Source organism: Staurois parvus, unplaced genomic scaffold (assembly GCF_062004578.1).
Source record: "Staurois parvus isolate SC_StPar_1 unplaced genomic scaffold, SC_StPar_1.0 ptg000530l, whole genome shotgun sequence".
In the NCBI taxonomy this organism is placed as follows: Eukaryota; Metazoa; Chordata; class Amphibia; order Anura; family Ranidae; genus Staurois; species Staurois parvus.
Window position 1 is genome coordinate 10,512,018 of NW_028318326.1, and position 19,162 is coordinate 10,531,179.

Genomic DNA, 19,162 nt, shown 5'->3' on the forward strand with positions numbered 1-19,162 from the left:
CCTCTAGTGGCTGGAGGAGAAACTGTAGCCAATACTCCTTAAAAGACACACAGAGCATACCTCAACCAGACCAAACCGCACACTGCCCTCAGAGGCCACAAGGAGAATGATTATACAGTCAGATTTTCAAAGAAGGTCTCTGAATCATAACAGGAGTCCAATCTTCACCCAATTGTTATTTTTCAAAGGAAAAACTTGCCTTTATTTATTTATATTGCTGGTGACAACAGCAGACCATGTCCATGTAATGTGGGTTGCAATAGTCACTTGTAGTCTTCATCAGAAGCCTGTTGACAGGGTGGAAAACACAATAAAGAGAAACGGAAGGAGTTTTGCCACCAGGAAGTACCTCCACAAGGACCTTCATTGCAGGATCACCTGGTATTATTTCAATGACAGTGGGTTTTTAACATGACAATAAAGTGTTACTAAACCCACAACAGTAAAATCAGTCTGTATATGAAGTAAAGCATGCTTGTTATACTCACTGTGGAACCTAAGGGGTTAATCCTCTGCATTGTGTAAAAAGGATGGTGTGTATTGCTAGAGAGGATTTTTTTTTCTCTTGGGAGACTGCATATGATCAGCACAGGGCCAATCAGCACTGCCCAGACAGAGGTCAGGGGTTCAGCATCCTCCTAGAGAAAACTCCTCCTACAAGCCTTAACCAGTGCTCTGCTGAACACTGATAGAAGTCACAAGACTGCTCTAATGGCTGATGAGAAAAAGTATTTAGCAGTTTATATTTACTAAAATAATTGCACTTCCATGTTCTGTGGGAGTCCAGATATAGTGAATACAGGGTCCTGGGTTAAGTAACACTTTAACATGATATTTAAGTACTTGGGTTTACACATACTGTAATGATTATCAAATACTGAATACCTCAAACACCTTTATTCAACAACTGGACAATTTATAGTGTACAAACTGATGGTCACAGTAAACCAATGCTAGAGCTAGCTTCATCAGTAATTTTCATCCGATTCCCTGTTTTCCACTGTGAGCATACAGCTACAATTCCAAGAGGCTGTCCTTATGACATCCAAATGTGGCTGTTTTACTAATAACTTAGAGTAACTTTCTAAGTTTTCATAATGATACTAAAGAAGATTAGTATGTATTAAAAGAAAGAAGAGAAAGGGTCTGTTCATCGATTCCCACACATGGGTACCCAAAGCCCTTCCTATCCTTCACCACAGGACTGTGGTTCACTTAAAATATTATTAAAGAAATAAATTAAAATTAAGAACTAGAGGACTCACTAGTACAGTAATTGAGATACATATCAAGCTCTTCCCAGTGTTCCCAGTTTATCAATTCACTGTACATGTCATCACCATTTCATTTACATGACCCCACCTGCCACTATAGGATGTCAACTGTGATGCTACACAATGCTCTATAATCAAGAGTTTCTTATCATATAGAGCTGAGCACACATCAATACGCCGCTCTGCTCATTCATGTATGTACTGGATCTTAACTTCTCAGTTCTTCCATTTGTGGTGCTTTTTCTTAATATCTACAGTCATTTGTCAAGGTTATTTCTTAGAACCTCTGAAGAGCCTAGTTCTTGTGTTTTCCAGGCTTCACTCAGCAGCAGTTCTCAATGTGTGTATGAGAATGGCCTCAACTATGTCAATACTATGCAGGATCTGAACAGGGCGATTGAATCCCACCCCTAGCAGGCTGTGATCACTTTTCACTTTACTAACTTAATTCTCCAGATATCCTACAGATACTCCATTAAAAGGTGCAAATGATAAGAAATAGTACATTGTGTCTTTTAATGGATTCACCCTAGTATTTCACAAGGGAACTCACTTGGAGACAATAGTAGCTTGGATGTAAGGGTCATCTTAAGCCACCTTAAAGTGGAACTTAAACTGAGAAGGAAAATTTTGCTGATCTTCCTAAAATTTTGCAGGTATTGGTATTTTTTTTTTCTGGGAGTGGGTACTGATTTCTGACAGGTACTCACTCCCATGTCTGCTCTGCTCACCTAGGTAAGCAGAAAAGAATTCTCTTCCATCTGTAACCTCCAGAGACATATCACATATCCCAGGAGACTGCTGGACCATTGAGAAAATGAAGTGCTTCTCATGCACATTGGGAAGTAGGCTGTGAAATGCCAGGACGTGACAGCCAGCTTCCTAAAAGCAAGATGGAGGTGCTGGAGACCCAAAGACTGATGAAGTACTTGCCAGGGTCATGACAGTGCTGGACCCCTGGACTGGTAAGTGTCTGTATATTAAAAAAGTCAGAAGCTACAGTATTTGTAGTTGTTGACTTTTATTTCTTTTTAAAACTGACCAGAATTCCTCTAAGTATCTATGGAAATCAAACCTTGCCATAGTCCAGTCCACCCACACAGGAAAACCTACTATAGCAGGAGTTTACGTTTTACCTACTAAAAATCCTGAAACACAGCACTTTGGAATATATTATCTATTGAGTTTTGCAGTCAATTCAAATCTGTAAAATATGTAACCTATTGGAGTAGATTTACTAAAATTGGTGCACTCAGAATCTGGTGCAGCTGTGCATGGTAGCCAATCAGCTTCTAACTTCCGCTTGTTCAAGCTTTGGCAGTAAAACCTGGATGCTGACTGGTTTCTATGCAGAAGTGCACCAGATTTTGCACACTTCAGCTTTTGTAAATAAACCCCATTGTGTTTTGTGTTATTTATTTTTTTATTTCCTCTAGTTACATCCTTGGGATTCCTAAATATCTCTTGATAAGTCAATGTTATTAGAGGCTGTTTTTTTTTTTTTTAGAAAAGCGCATATGTGGATTTCCTAATATGGTAGAGTAAAGAATAAAAAAGCCTGAGATTTCAGTTCAGTGGACAGGAAATTACAAGGATACGGGATTTCTAGCAGGATTGTTTTGTCTTTGCAGGACAGCTATAAAAAACACATCTAAGGGTTAGTAAGGTGCAATAGAATTGATTTTTGTTTTTTTTTTGGGGTTAGATACACTTTACGTAAGAATGGCACTATTCTCTACCCATTTAATTATGGATATAAACTGAGATGATAGGAGAGATCCAGGCATAGGAAGCCATAATTAAAAGGTCCCAGTCATATAGGAAAGTGGCAGGGACAAGTGAAAGCTGTAAGAGAACACAAGTGTATGGGAAGAGATTAGAGTAGTAAGTGCTGCCACAAGAATGTTAAGCCTTGAATGAGAGGAGGAGAGTTTTGTAATTAACACAGACGTGAATGGGAAGCTGGCAGCAATAGATATCTAAGTGGTAATGAAAAGCTGTGAATCTAATGATGATCTGCTGAACAGATCGTGATAATAAGAGGGATCAGTCCCTTTAAAACATCACCTATTTTACATGACATTGTACCATACAGTTTTCTATAATTTGTGCAGCATTTGGGATGTCTTACACTAGCAATTACAATTTCCCGTCCCATGTTATCTTTGGATCTTCTTGGAAATAATTTCATATATAAAATCATGTTTTCTAAGAAGTCGCAACATTTGATTGTCTCCGGCCTGAACTGTACATTTACGTGTATTTTTCAGCAACTGTAAAACGGATCTTGCAAAAAGAATTTCTGGTTGCACATTGCCAACATAAATATCTACAGAGGCCTGTGACTTTATCATCAATACAATGCTTCCATTGTTAGAACTGGAGATGGTAAACGAAAAAAGGTAATATGCAGTACATTTGCTACGCAGCACTTAAAGGGGAAAAGGCACCTCAAACATCTTGCTATACATGTCAAGCTATAACTGTGGCTCCTCAGCATAAAAAAATGTGTTTTTGTGCCAAGTTGGGATTCCCCACATTCCAAAACCTGGAAATGTAGCAGTGTGTATTTTCTGACATTATGCTGTACAGTGCATTATGGAAGATGAACTAGTTGTACAAATCACCTCAATGTGGCACAGTTAATAAAATCAACAAGTCAGTTAGCAAAAAAATAAACCCAATGTGATGTAGCAGACTCATTCCCAACATGTAACTAACATCTTATCTTCTGTCTTATTAAAAATATTCTCACAAATTGTTGTGTCTTGTTTAAAGGGATCTTCCCGTTTTAAAGTAAACCTTTACCCTAGGTACACACCTAAGTGTTTTCTGCAACGTTTTGCAGAAACACACTACAGTCCATTTAACATGATTTGCTATAGGACACGTTCACATCTCACATTTTCACCGTGTGCATTTTTTGGAAAGGGTCAGGGACTTTCTGGAATGTAAAATTTTGTGTTTTTGGTTCTATAGACTTCAATGGAAACACTGCAGAAAAACATGTAGTGCATTTTTGCGGCGTATTGCATTTTAATCCGCCTAGCAACAAGGAACCCCCCCTCCGCAAAATGCATGTGCAAAAACGCAAAATGCACCGCAAAAAGCACTGCAGAAATGGATCAAAAGCAAACTATATAGGTGTGAACCTAGCCTTACAAACCTGAGTAGTTACAAATGAGAATATAGTGAAAAAATATATAAGTATTACCTTCAGTGAACCTAATAGCACAATGATCAACAGATCCATAGGTAGAGACATCTGAATTTTGTACGCACTGTATTTTGACCTTTTCTATAAAAGTCAAACTTGGTTCTGCCCACCTTCCAAAATACTCTATTGCTTCTTTAAAGAATAGCTGTACTTTCAAATAAACCCTAAAAGCCCACCTCATGCTCACCATTTTAGCCATATGGGCAGCACAGTGGCTAATTGGTTAGCACTTCCACCTGGCAGTACTAGGGTCATTGGTTTGAATCTCAACCACGGCACCACCTGCCTGGAGTTTGGAGTGTGGGAGGAAACCAGAGTACCCAGAGGAAACCCACGCAGGCACAGGGAGAACATGCAAACTCCAGGCAGGTGATGCCATGGCTGGGATTCGAACCAACGACCTTAGTACTGCCAGGCGGAAGTACTAACCATTTAGCCACTGTGCTGCCCATGATCAGAGATAAGCAGCTGGATCTATGTGCAAATATAGTTAATAAGTTAAACTTGGTCATGTCCCTCTCAACCCTAAGCACTATCATTGGTCAGTGTGGCTGTCTACCACATTAAAGATTAAATAGAGATTTGAACCAATAAACTCTAACAGCTAACCCCCCATCCTCTCCATTCTAACTATACCCCCATGTAAATACCTCAGATCAATGGGGGGAGTCTGTCCGGATACTGTGGTCAATACCAAGCCAGAAGGACCACACTATACCGCATAAAGAAGAAAAGTAATGTCTAAACAGCGCCATCAGCTTGGAATAGGATTTGAAGGCAACCAAATGTAAATCAGAGCTTCTAGACCAGGTTGGTAATCTGAAGTATGTATGAGGGGATATTTATTTATTTATTTCAGGTACTTATATAGCGCCGTCAATTTACGCAGCGCTTTACATATATATTGTACATTCACATCAGTCCCTAACACTCAAGGGGTGTACAATCTAAGGTCCCTAACTCACATTCATACATACACATACTAGGGCCAATTGAGACAGAAGCCAATTAACCTACCAGCATGTCTTTGGAGTGTGGGAGGAAACCAGAGTACCCGGAGGAAACCCACGCAGGCACAGGGAGAACATGCAAAGACATGCTGGTAGGTTAATTGGCTCCTGTCTCAATTGGCCCTAGTATGTGTATGTATGAATGGAAGTTAGGGACCTTAGATTGTACACCCCTTGAGGGTTAGGGACTGATGTGAATGTACACTGTGAATATATAAAGCGCTGCGTAAATGGACAGCACTATATAAGTACCTGAAATAAATGATTATGAAACGGGGTTAAACAGGTAACCATTGCTTAAGAATTTTCTACTGTAATCTCAGTCATCCAAATGATCGCGTGTGAGACAGGATTTTTTCATTGAACAACAAATGACATGTTTTGTAAGCTGCTTAATACTTCCTTATGACCCTCAGCCAATCTAATAATTTAGACTGAATTATATTTAAGGCTAGGTTCACACCTATGCAGGGTGCGTTTGAGTGGTTTCTGAATTGTGTTTTGCGTTGCGTTTTTGCACCTGTGTTTTTGATGCTTTGTTTTTTAATTTTTTAAATTTTTCTTGTTTCCAGAGAGATTTAAAACGCAAAACGCATAAAAAATGCAGCAAAAACGCAATACATGCTTTTCTGCAGCATTTCCATTCAAGTCTATAGAATCAAAAAGCGCAACTTTTTGCGTTAAAAAAGTCCCTGACCCTTTCCAAAAAACACACCGTGTGGAAACACTCACATGTGAACATGTCCCATAGGAAATCATGTTAAATGGACTGTACTTCGTTTCTGCAATATGCTGCAGAAAACGCCTAGGTAAGAACCTAGTGTAAGTGCTTGCTTTAACCCATTACACCAATAGATGCTCATCACATTTAGTTGAACTCATTTTAATTTGTGTCATTTAGAACATCTTTTGGTGATACAGTTGAACAAGGCTGACCATACATGTGCAGGGAAGCCTGACTCAACCAAACGGAGAACATGAGCTGCCTGATCTGTAGCAGATTTTTTTTTCATCCATTGTGATAGCCAAATCCAACTGATCTTGATCTTTTGCACCTGATCTAAATTATTGCATTGTGCTTGGATAGCAGCAGTGGTCATAGGATGACTAGATACAAAGGCAAATGAGGTCCTACCATGACTGGATTAAAGCTGACCATAGATGAACCAAAATTCGACTGGTTCAGCAGGTACCAGCTGAATTCTGATCCATATATGGTCATTCCCATTCGAGAGAAGTCGATCTAATGATTGACTACAAAGGAGTCCCCGCTGTCAGAATACAATAGCACTGGAGAGGATTCTTTCATCCACCTTGATGTTTTTGAATAGCTCGCTAGCTGATCAAAAAAATAAAAATTTATCTATGGCCAGCTTAACTTTCCCAGCTAATCGTTATCTAACCGAATACCTGCTGTCCTATAAAGTCTCATTCATCTTGTATAAAACTTGTTCTCTGCCAACAGGGCCTAATATAGCCTAATCTAAATTGTAATCAGGCTGTGCATTATCCTGTTTTTATTCAGACTCTTATTGGCCTGTAACACCTTTCTACAGCTACTTCCATTATTTTGTGTATTGGCCTGTGAAGCACAAACTATATCTGTAAAAGTATTCAGGCCCTTTGGAAGTTTTCATATCTTATAGTCATAGAGCATGGATTCACAGTGGATTTAATTTTGTTTTTTTTTCTTTTTACACTGATAAATACAAATATACTTTTTGATGTCAAATTGAAAGCAGACTTCTGCAAAGTGACTTCAATAAATTTCAAGGAAAAAATACAAAATGACTGACTGCATACAATAAGTATACACCTCCTTCAATATAACACATCAAAATCATCAATTGTGCAGCAAATAATTTTAATTTGCCACATAATTAGCAAAATGGAGATCACCTCTACCTTGCAGTATAAATTCACACAAATTGGGAAGTCAGTAACAGTATCTTATAACCCACACCATGAAAACAAAAAGACTCCAAGCAATTCTGCAAAAAGCCATGGAATGGCTTATAATGGTGACAATCTATATATTGTAGAGATTTACATCATATAATCATTGAAATGGTAACACTGAACAATGAAGTTCTCGAAGAGTATTTACTTACCATGATGCCAAATTTCAGGGTGCCCATGAAAATATGACCCAATTCCGTGGCCAATAAATTGGGGACAAATTTGCAATTTGTTCTCCTCAGCAATGCGGCTTTATTTGAAAAAAAGAATAATAATAATAAAATTAACAGAATTTGTATTTACCTAGTTATTAATTTTGTAGTATGTATTACAGTCATCCCATGAGATAGAGCAGGGCAGGGAAGGGTTGCAGCCTTTGAGATTTAACCCCAAATTGATGGGAACACAGACAAAACCAAATCTCATTTTAGTAAACTGAGAAAGCGTTAGAACTTCTGACAATGTTTTGTTTTGCAGTCTGTGCTTTCCTGTCCCATTGACAATTTGTATGGACACTCCTAGGACCAGAAGCAAAAGGTAAATGTTGTCAATGGTGACAGCACTGAAAGCCTGTAATACTTCCCTGCCAAAATTTTTTTTTTTTTTTTTAGTTTTAGCCTCTGCTGGAGAGATTTACCCTTATCTCTTCTCCAGGTGGGGACAGGGGGTTCAGTGAAATCGTTACAATAGGAGGCAGGAAACAATAGCAACTTCACAAAAGTTTTGACTATACCCCAAAAAAGGAAAAAAGTTTTTCCTAAAGTAGGATCTTATGGATTACAGGGAAGTAACACCTGCCTCAAAAGGGAAGTAGACAAATGGGTACTTCTTAAAGAAGAATTCCAGGTATGGCATTTTTTTCATATAGTTACACTGGTCCAGTGTGGACCAATGTAACTATGGATATACCATACCAACAGGGTCCCTCTAGAATCTAGAAATCAATATAGTAGACACTCCTACTCCAGTGATCTCCACTAGCTTCCGGGTCTCGTGCTAAGCGGCTGCCCTGCTGCATTGTTTGATTGGATGAGGTAGAGGTACAGGATGGGGACGTCACACACTCTACCTTGTCCAATCAAAGAATGATTTGCATTCTTAAGAAAATGCAAAGCTCTTTCTGAATGGCACCCGTGCTGAGCCCTCCTGTGTTTAAAATGCAGCAGGGCAGCTGCTCGGCACGGGACCTGGAATCAGTGTCTGCTACAGTGATTTCCAGCTTCGATATTATAGGAATGGTATATGATAGTTACATTGATCCAAGATGTATAAAACACTATACCTGGAATTCTTCATGACCAAACTTCACCATCTAAACTCCAAATTTTGTAAGGACTTTGAGCTGCTTAAATCTTCAATGGCAAATGATAATGTCATCATTAAGTAAGAAAAGCATATTCTGCACTGAAACATATATATAATAAAGAATATACAGTATCTGGATTATGTATGACAAACTTTTCCTGTTTTATATTTCCATCAATTTTTAATCGCATAATTTTGGAATGAAAAAACACAAAACTAGTATGCAAATTTTAGGTATACTGAAAGCTGTTTGGTTGCTATGGAATTTTGTACTCCACCAATGCTCTTTGCATTGCTTAAAGAGTATTTAATCCTAAGAAGAAAAAATGTATATGTGTTGGCTGCATTCTTTTTCTTTTTTTTAATTTCCACCTGGTGGTCCTGCCAAAAATTCACTTCTTTTCCTAAGGTGACTAAATTAACTCACTGTACTGTACTTATACAAGAGTGTCATTGTCAGCCTAAGTTGGTCTCCTGATTTGATACATAGGGGGAGGTGTCATGTGGTCCACAAAAGAGACCTGGGAAGGCTGATATATTGTTTGATGTTTCATTTTAGTGCATAGGAAGTCACAAAAACACTGGATTTTTGCCAGGACCAATAGGCTATTTTCTGTACCCTAGAAAAATATACTTAGCCTCAAAAAAGAAAACCAACTCAGCCAGAATATCCAGGGACTGGCAAACTGCAAAATATTAAGTTTTGCTTACTGAGTTTAGAGATGCTTTAACTGTGTAAATACTTACAAAGATATAAAATACCATACTATTGGCTAACATATTCTCTACTTAGCAACCTTTCATGTTTACTATAATTTAGTGATATGAAACTAAATGATCTCACAAAGTCATAAAAGTAGTAGTAGTCTAAAATGTTATTTTACTTGCAAAGCACATTTAAGGTCTGCATACAGTGTACAAATGCAAGTACAATTTACATAGGTTGGCTAGGCTGGTAAATGTCCTAACCTCGGAAAATGATGCGGCACTAGCAGAGGTTAACATCATGGTAAAAGCATAGTGTTCCACACAGAAAATGTAATGCAAATGATATGCAGATGTGCAGTTATCATAAATATGCCCGATTCATTACGATCTATTAAAATTAATTTGGGTAAATAATGTTATGCTTAATATGGCATATCTATAAATGGCACTAGGTATAATTTATGGCAAATTAACTGTAAGCTGATGATGGATTTCAAATCGACCAACACATATAGGAGGACTTGAAAATATGGTGCAAAAAATTAAGGATTAAACATATCAATGTAATATTTACAGATGAGAAAATTTATAAAACAAAACTGCCACAAAGGCTCTGCAATCCATCTCATAAGGGAAAACATATTCTTGGTTCACCACTTTTTCAATTTTGGTTTTAGTTTAATTAAAAAAGACCTCTAAAGTGATGTGGTAAAGAAGCAGCACAGGATCCTTACTTCATCACTGTCTGGCCTCCAGTAATTCCAGTCTCAGTCCACCTTGTTACAGTTACGTTATGAGGGCTGGAGTGAATCACTGGTGTGTTGGGAAACTTTTGCAGATCTGCAAATCTCCCTTACCTGGGTCAAATTATAAACTAGCCTTTCTTGATTTTTTTATAAAAGCCCCCGACATATTATAAAAAAACATTACTGGGTTTGTTAAAAAAACAAACAAAACAGAGCCACATTCCCATGTTTATATTCAGCAAAAGGAAAAAGGGGTGTCTACTAAAAAGTAGGGCTTTTGAGGGACAACATGTTGCAATAAAACATTACTTTTTTTTATTTAGAGTCAACATTCATAAAATATTTTCTTTTTGTAAAACATATCATGAGACACCAAGTTACAAAGCAAGCATTAAAACATGATCACGACAGAAAAATATATTGTAGAGTACTAATTTCTTGTGGTCTGACGCTTTTCATGGACAATATATTAGTTGTCCATGAAAAACCGAAAATATATTAGTTCATTCACAAGATCATCTAAATGGAAATAATAAAGATCATTAAAGAGTACAATCTCCCGATGTAGGTATATTAGGGTAGCAGCTTTGGCTTTGAACAGATGGGGGAAGAGCCACGGGCAGGAACTAAAAAGTCCCACCTGTCCAAAGCAGGTGAATGAATATATTGTTGGCTCCTGAAGAAGTGAATAATGTCCATGAAATGCATCGGGCCTCAAGAAATTAGAACGCTATGATCCAACATATTGTTCTGTCATGATCAGGTTTTAATGCTTGTTTTGTAACTTGGTGCCTCATGACATGTTTTACAAAAGGAAAGAAGAAAATATTTTATGAATGTTGACTCTAAATAAAGAAGTAATGTTTTATTGTAATATGTTGTGCCTCAAAAGTCACACATTTTAGTAGAGACACTCCTTTTTTTCTTTTTATAAAAAAATATATCCAGGGGAGGGGACTGCCCTATCTGCCTGCAAAAGGTCTTTAACTTAATGTGGTATTAAGTTAAATTTTCTAAAAATTGCTGACAGGTAGGGTTTTTATGACAGAAGAGACCCCATCGGTCAGTCGTAATTGCTTCCCTCTGCCTGTCAGCTGTCATGTACATTGAGCTGCTCAGCATACATTTACAGCATCCACTCTGTGCCATGATGATGTGACTCCAATATGCATGTTTGGGAGTCACGTCATCGTGGCCTAGCCATTCAAATAGCCAAACAGATGGAACCCAAAAGGAAGACCAGGCTAAGATGGAAGATAGTTGGCTAACTGGCTGGCAGATTGAACTGGCTTTTCTTATCCCCCTCTGTTGATAAGTTATACCTATCCATGTTCCTTGCCGACAATGGCCATTATTAGACTGGGGTAGGCTGGCAAGTTGAACTGGATAGCCCTACTTTTTACTTTTTCGCGTAGTGACGCCTTCCATGTTCACTGTTTAAAAAGCCAGTTATAGACCTGGGCAGGTGACCAGTTTTTTGTAAGATGGAAGAGCCCCTTTTGAAAGATAGGTCTGTCATAATGTGTTACTATGCGGTGCATACAAGCACATTATGGCATAAACCACCTGGGGGCCCATTTTAAAAAAATGTGCAGGGTTTATTACTGCTTTAAGCTAACCAATTTGATCACTGCGATCTAATTCATATCTTATCTACTCGCTGAACTCCCACCCCTATTTTACTGCAGGCAGGCGTTTCATACAGGCACAATCATGTACCTGTATGTCGGCAGTGTCTTCCAGGTTCAGGGTGTGCACACCCTCCCCTCGGCCGACAATGACTCATGGCTGAGACCTGCTGATCAGCTGTATCAAATCACAGCCCACAGCCTGGTTTGACAGCACACGGCTCTGTACAGAGAGAATAATCCGTATGTATCTTCTCCCTCCAAAGAGAAGGAACATATAGATATATAGTAAAAAGCAGCACACATTACACATGGTTAGCACACAGCTAACCCTTTGATCACCTCTAGATGTTAACCCCTTGCCAGTGTCATTAGAGAAGTGATGGTGTATAGTATTATCACTGATTGTTGTATTAGTGTCACTGGTGATGTCAGTGTCAGTTAGTGTACCTTCCAGCCAGCATCAGTTAGTTTCAGATTGCCCTCTGCACTATCACAGTCCCAATATAAGTTGCAGATCACCATTACAGGTATAAAAAAAAAATTCCAGTATATATACACCATAGTTTGTAAACGCTATAACTTTCACACAAACCAATCAATATACACTTATTGGGATTTTTTTTTACCAAAGACGTAGCAAAATACATTTTGGCCAAAACTTACAAAAAAATTAGATTTTTGTTTATTAGATATGTATTATATAAGAATATAAAACGCACTGCTTTTTGAAAATGTTCATTATTTTTTCATTTATATAATAAAAAATAAAAGCAAACTTTTTTGTGTGAAAAAAATTATATAAAAAACTTTAATTTCAGTACAGAGTTGCATGACCGCACAATTATCACTTAAAGTAGCACACTGCGAAATAGCAAAAAATGGCTTGGTCACGAAGGGGGTAAAACCTTCCGGAGCTCAAGTGACTATTCTATAGAAGCTCATCATACAAGTCTTTAAAGCCCAACCCCAGTTTTGGGCAGAGTGTGGAAAGGTCTAAACCTGTCAGGTTTGTCTTTACTGTCTGTACACCTGCTGAGGAGATCTACCCTCACCTCAGGTCCCTATGATCACACAAGAAGTTAGAAAAAATGTGTGATTTCACATCATCTCCTCATCTTTTGTTCCAGGGAGCACACAGAAAGTGAAAGAAAATATCCCCAACGCAAAGACTACAGCAAAAACCCAATACTATAATTTACGTCAACCAGAAAAAATGATACTTTGGGATTACAGATGCATCCTTTCTGGAGTTCATTTGTGCCGACATTTGCTGGACTAACGTATTGCCCTGCCCGAAATGTGGGGGACCCTTCCAGCTATTCCTTTGTGAGGTGCAGGATGGTGTTCCCCTTTTAAGCATGAGGGCATTCCCACATAGTGGCTGCTTTTCATGTTGCCATTTTTGTGGATAAATGGTCTGTATCCCCCAAGTTGGGTGGGAGATGTGCTATTTTGCCAACAGCTCCTCAAAGTTCACGGGGAGCAGAAATTCATTGCGCATGAGTGCCGCAATTTACAGCACATGTACCCATTAGGGAGATGTCAGGGGGACCATTAAGATGGTGCCATCTTGACTGTCAGTCAGTGGTGCTTCATGACCTGGCTGGCCCTATTGGATATCATCTTTTATTAAGTGGGGGAACATATTCTAGTCACAGATTTAAGGGCGTTTCCCTGGAAACCATACATGCTTTTTTGGCAATTCTCAAGCAGCAGCACATGACTCATCCCTGGTGTGAGACCAACAGAACAGTCCATGTAAGTTAATAGATTTCACTTTATCATGGGAGTTTTTAACTAACATAGGGTCATGCTAACTGAGGTGGTTAATATTCGTTCTGATGAAATTTTCTGTTTCATTTATCTTAGATTTTTCTAAATGCTAGTATTAGTTTTTTTTACACAGACTGCAGTTGGCAAATAACTCCCTCTTGGACACTTGAGGTCCATTAATGACCTCTATTTGCTGCTTTTATTTATGTACTAACATCATTTGTTACAATCTACTTTATTTTTGGGGCTCATATTGGGCTTAAGTCTTAATTTAGATGTATGAGTACATCTAAATAGCATACTTATACGTTTCAGGCCACCTGTGCTTCTGTCCCCCTGGGCTGGTCTTGGGCATTTCTGTGGTCCCTTGCATGTGTATATGCTGTCCTGGATTATTTTTGTAGACCTGTGACCCCAGATTTATAGTATCTATTTTTAAGCTATTTAACCTATTGAATGTGTTGATGTTCTGGTCCTTAATCAGCTGCATTACGTTATGAATAAATCAATCCTAAAATGTTAAATACATTTCTTTATAGAATAAACCCTTTCCCTGAAGACTATTTATATGGCAATTAAATTAAAACACGTTGGAATTTTCTGACTGGGACCCATTACTTGAAGAAATTCTTTTGTGGGGTGGATTGTGATCTAGTCCCCACCAGTCGTATATGGGTTTTGCTCTTCTTTTTTATTATGTATGCCTAGCATGTGATTTTTATGTAACCTGGTTTTACTGTTGCATAAAATAAAATTCACAGTAATCTTTGCGTATGCATATTTTGTTCTTTATGCCATTTAAAGTCCCATGGGAGGTCTTTATTGTTTGAATATTGTGACTTTTCTCCCTTTTTCAAATATTTCTTTGGCATTCATATTTTTTTCTACCGAAAACTCAACTCATCTACTGCCAGTATAATTTTGTTTTCTGTGTATGCTTTGCTTTAAGACCATTGGAAGTCAGGGGAAGAGACTGTGTATCTGTGCCTGCTTTCACCATTGACAACTAGAGGAGTGTTGGCTAAACAGAGCCCCACAATTTTATTTGTACTTTTTTCATATGCGTTTGGCTGCTAGAGACACAAGGACTTCAAACAATAAAAGGTCTATTTATAAAGCAGTAAATGTCAGATTTACAGAAGAACTGCCATAGATTTGTTGACAAACCATTTCCCTGAAAGCACTTTATGCATCATGTTCATTTGCACTTGCCCTCCAGCTTCCTAAATACTGGCCAATGGTGAAAAATGTGCAGCTAATGCAGAAGAATCCAGGCAAGTGAATTTGCCTGGTTTCATTTAGCTGTAACAAACAGACAACTCAGATAATTTTTTCACACAAGGTTTTTTTTATGAAACTGGTAGCATGTTATATGGGTCACACAAATTTTTCTTTTTGGATAGAGTAGAAAAGGGTTAGAACCTCAGTTAGGTTTTTTGTCCATGTTGGGATGATCATCATTTACTCTCCCAAATACATCTATCATCGTAAATGCATGTTAATCACAATACTGAGCAGTGCAATGCCATTTGTGATTGGTTGCTATGAAGTACTATACTTTGTCATTGCTGTTTGTTTTAATTTATTGAATAGGCATGGCTGAGTTCAAAGTGATCTGTTGTGTTTAGATTTTAATGCGTATATGCACTCATTTGAAGACGTTGATGTTTTCCAATCACTGTCCATGGTACTGAATTAATTAAATAGCTGAATTTGGGACATGGTCATGACTGGGTTAATATTTATAAAAAACAAGTTCTTTAATAATTTTAATCAACATATGTTACCCTTTCTATATTTCTGAGAATGTGTAATGTGACCAGCCATTTATAAACAATGGTCAATGCTACTTGTAAATATACTTCCTTGTAATAATTCTTTATCCTTCTGGCTTTTGATCATATGATCACTGCCATAAAATTCTCGGGGACTCATATTTAGGTGGTGCTGAGCAGTCAGTTACATTTACTAAGGGAGCTTACTGTAGGTATAAGCTATCACTTTTCTTTTTTAGGATGAAATGGGTACTTTTTTAGGAGACCGTTAAGGCTTAACATTACCTTAAAGGTTAGTTTACACTTTTACATTATGGAGACACTTGAAATTTATGTAATCTTGTTTATACGAGGATTCTTCAAACCGTTTCTGAACTTTTTAATATATATATATATATATATATATATATATATATATATATATATATATAAGTGCAGAGATTTGCCTTTACTTCACCTGTTTTAGTAACAACTGAAAAATGCTGTATTTTTTATCAGATTCTTTCTGCACCGATGAGCCACAATTGTAATAGTTCCCAAACCCCATAGTACATAATCCCTAATCTATGTTGGGAGTGAGCAAGACATACAGTTGGACCATGGAGCACAAATGTAGCCACCCTCTAACAGGAAGTGAGATCACAGCAGCAATAAAAAAAAAAAGGAACTTTGATTTGGAGAAGGCTGAGGGCAAGAGAAGGTACTTTGGTACAAATACATACTTGAATAGATTTAGTAGAAGGAAAATATATTTGTTATTTTTAAATTTTTTTTTTGTGTATTTTTAAATACCTTACTATTTCATAAGATTATTAAAATGCTTTGCACGGGGAAAAAAATGCATGTGGTGCCCTCATCACCATTCTTTGCTTGTGTCTAAAGCCCCGTACACACATGCCGAATATCAGCCGAAATCATCCTGTACAGTAGACACCGGAAATTCGGTCCGTGTGTACAGGTCTTTCTTTGACAGAAGCTGATCTGTCAAATAAGCATGCTGGAAAACCAGTACAGTATAGTTAGTACAGAGACCTCCTCCAGAGCTGCTGTTTTTTTCGTTCAGCCCTCTGGGCTGAACAAAGAAAAAAGAAACTTATCCTGTGCACCAGACTTGAATCCTCCAAACCAAGCGTGAATGCAAAATTTTTTTTCACCATGATCTATTAATATGATGAAGACTTGAATTTGGGAAAGCTTAAATATGGTATTTGATATGATAAACTATATGATATAATTCTTTATATTTCACCTGTGAAGAGATATGCAGATTTTCAGACAGGTGTGCCTGCTACTCATTCCCAATCTCTGTGCCTGAAAAATAAAATTGTTTTAAGTGGTTTTTCTTGGCGTCAATGTGTATTTTACTTGTACTTCAAACGTTTATTACTCAAAGGCACAAAAGGCCACCACACCCACTATTATCAGTTAATTTGAGGTGATCTTCATTATGAACATGTCCTTTTATGAGTGTATGAAACTATTTAAAACAGGTATTTGTTGAATGACAGGACAGAGGGGGCCTCCAAGCACAATATTGTGTGAAGCAAGGCCTACCTATGAATGAGGAGAAATATAGAAAAGAATGACAGGCCAATCAGGACTGAGTAATGGTATTAATATAGTTCCCGAAAACAAACAGCTGACTTGGTCACATAGTCACACAGATAGCCCAATGGCACCAATATGCAGGCATATGTGGCAATATGGAATCAACAAACTGTCAACAGTGAGAATACATAGGTAAAAAACATGGGCAGCACACTGGCAATGGGACAATATATGGACAATGTACTGGCAATCATGCCTTTATAGAGAGCAATATGGAAATATGTGGACAACACACTAGCAACTGTGACATTATATGGACAATATAGTGGCAATATGTGGGCAAGAAACAGCTAATGGTGTAACTACATGGGTAGTGGTGGTAATACAGGGGTACTGGTGCAATAGCCAAGCAACAAATAAAATAGCACTTACTGATGCCTTTTATATATTCCCCATTTTCATATCTGTTTTCCAGGCAATAGTCATTGCCTGGATACACAGATAAGATAATGGGGGATATATACAATATATCAATGCAAATATTTATTATAGAATGTATATATTTATTGTCTTCTTCTAGCCATAAAAGCTTACTTTGTGACCAGAGCACAGCCCCCCTCACTCCTTTCCTCCTAAATATACTGAGATCTCTCTGGTCTGCTGTGTGACTCCGAGCAGCGACACTGATGTCACTACTCATTCAATAAGCACTGCAGATGTACTACGGGAGATGATCAGAGACTGCGGATGCACTATAGATGACCAGAGACTGCAGACATACTACAGGAGATGACCAGAGACTGCAGGTGTACTACAGGGGATGATCAGAGACTGCGGATATACTACAGTAGATGATCAGAGACTGCAGACATACTATAGGTGATGACCAGAAACTGCATACATACAGTTGCAAGAAAAAGTATGTGAACCCCTTGGGATTATGTGGAGTTTTGCATGAACTGGGCATAAAATGTGCTCTGAACGTCATCTAAGTCACAACAATAGAAGAACACAGTCTGCTGAACATAATACTACACAAACATTAGATGTTGCCATGGTTTAATTACACATAACATGTAAACATTCACAGTGCAGGGCGGAAAAAGTATGTGAGGCCCTAGCTTAATGACTTCTCCCAGAGCTAATTGGAGCCAGGAGTGAGCCAACCTTGACTCCAATCAGTGTGATGATATTGGATGTGTTGCTGACAGCTGTCCTGCCCTTAAAAAACACACACCTGTTTTGGGTTTACTGGTTTCAAGAAGCACTGTCTGATGTGAACCATGCCTCGCAGAAAAGAGCTCTCAGAAGACCTACGATCAAGAATTGTTGACTTGCATGAAGCTGGAAAGGGTTACAAAAGTATCTCCAAAAGCCTTGATGTTCATGTGTCCACGGTAAGACAGACTGTCTACAAATGGAGAAAGTTTAGCACTGTTGCTACTCTCCCTAGGCATGGTCGTCCTGTAAAAATGACTGCAAGAGCACAGCGCAGAATGCTGCATGAGGTAAAGAAGAATCCCAGAGTGTCAGCTAAAGACCTACAGAAATCTCTGGCACATGTTAACATTTTTGTTGACACATCTACAATAAGGAAAACATTAAACAAGAATGGAGTACATGGGAGGACACCACGGAGGAAGCCATTGCTGTCCAAAAAGAATATTGCAGCATGTTTGAAGTTTGCAAAAGAGCACCTGGATGTTCCACAGCACTACTGGCAAAATATACTGTGGACAGATGAAACCAAGATTGAGTTGTTTGGGAAGAACACAAAACACTATGTGTGGAGAAAAAAAGGCACAGCACACCAACATCAAAACCTCATCCCCACTGTAAAACATGGCGGAGGGAGCATCATGGTTTGGGGCTGCTTTGCTGCCTCAGGGCCTGGACGGATTGTTGTCATTGATGGGAAAATGAACTCCAGTGTTTATCAAGCCATTTTGCAGGAAAACGTACGACCATCTGTCCGCCAACTGAAGCTCCGCAGAGGATGGGTGATGCAACAGAATAATGACCCAAAGCATACAAGTAATTCAACAACACAATGGCTGCAACAGCACAGAATACACCTTCTGGAGTGGCCCAGTCAGAGTCCTGACCTCAACCCGATTGAAATGCTGTGGCATGACCTTAAGAGAGCGATTCACACCAGACATCCCAAGAATATTGCTACACTGAAATAGTTTTGTGAAGAGGAGTGGTCCAAAATT

At 38.3% G+C, this 19,162-nt stretch overlaps 1 protein-coding gene across 2 annotated transcripts in view; it reads right to left on the minus strand.

Moving 5' to 3' along the window:
- The window catches only part of METAP1D (methionyl aminopeptidase type 1D, mitochondrial), a 284,813-nt gene that overhangs the window by 36,198 nt on the left and 229,453 nt on the right, over window positions 1-19,162 (minus strand). For both annotated transcript variants that reach the window (XM_089690510.1, XM_089690509.1), the window contains one exon: window positions 7,613-7,710. In XM_089690510.1, the coding sequence (XP_089546636.1) occupies window positions 7,613-7,710 (98 nt within the window). The remainder of the gene's footprint in view (window positions 1-7,612; window positions 7,711-19,162) is intronic.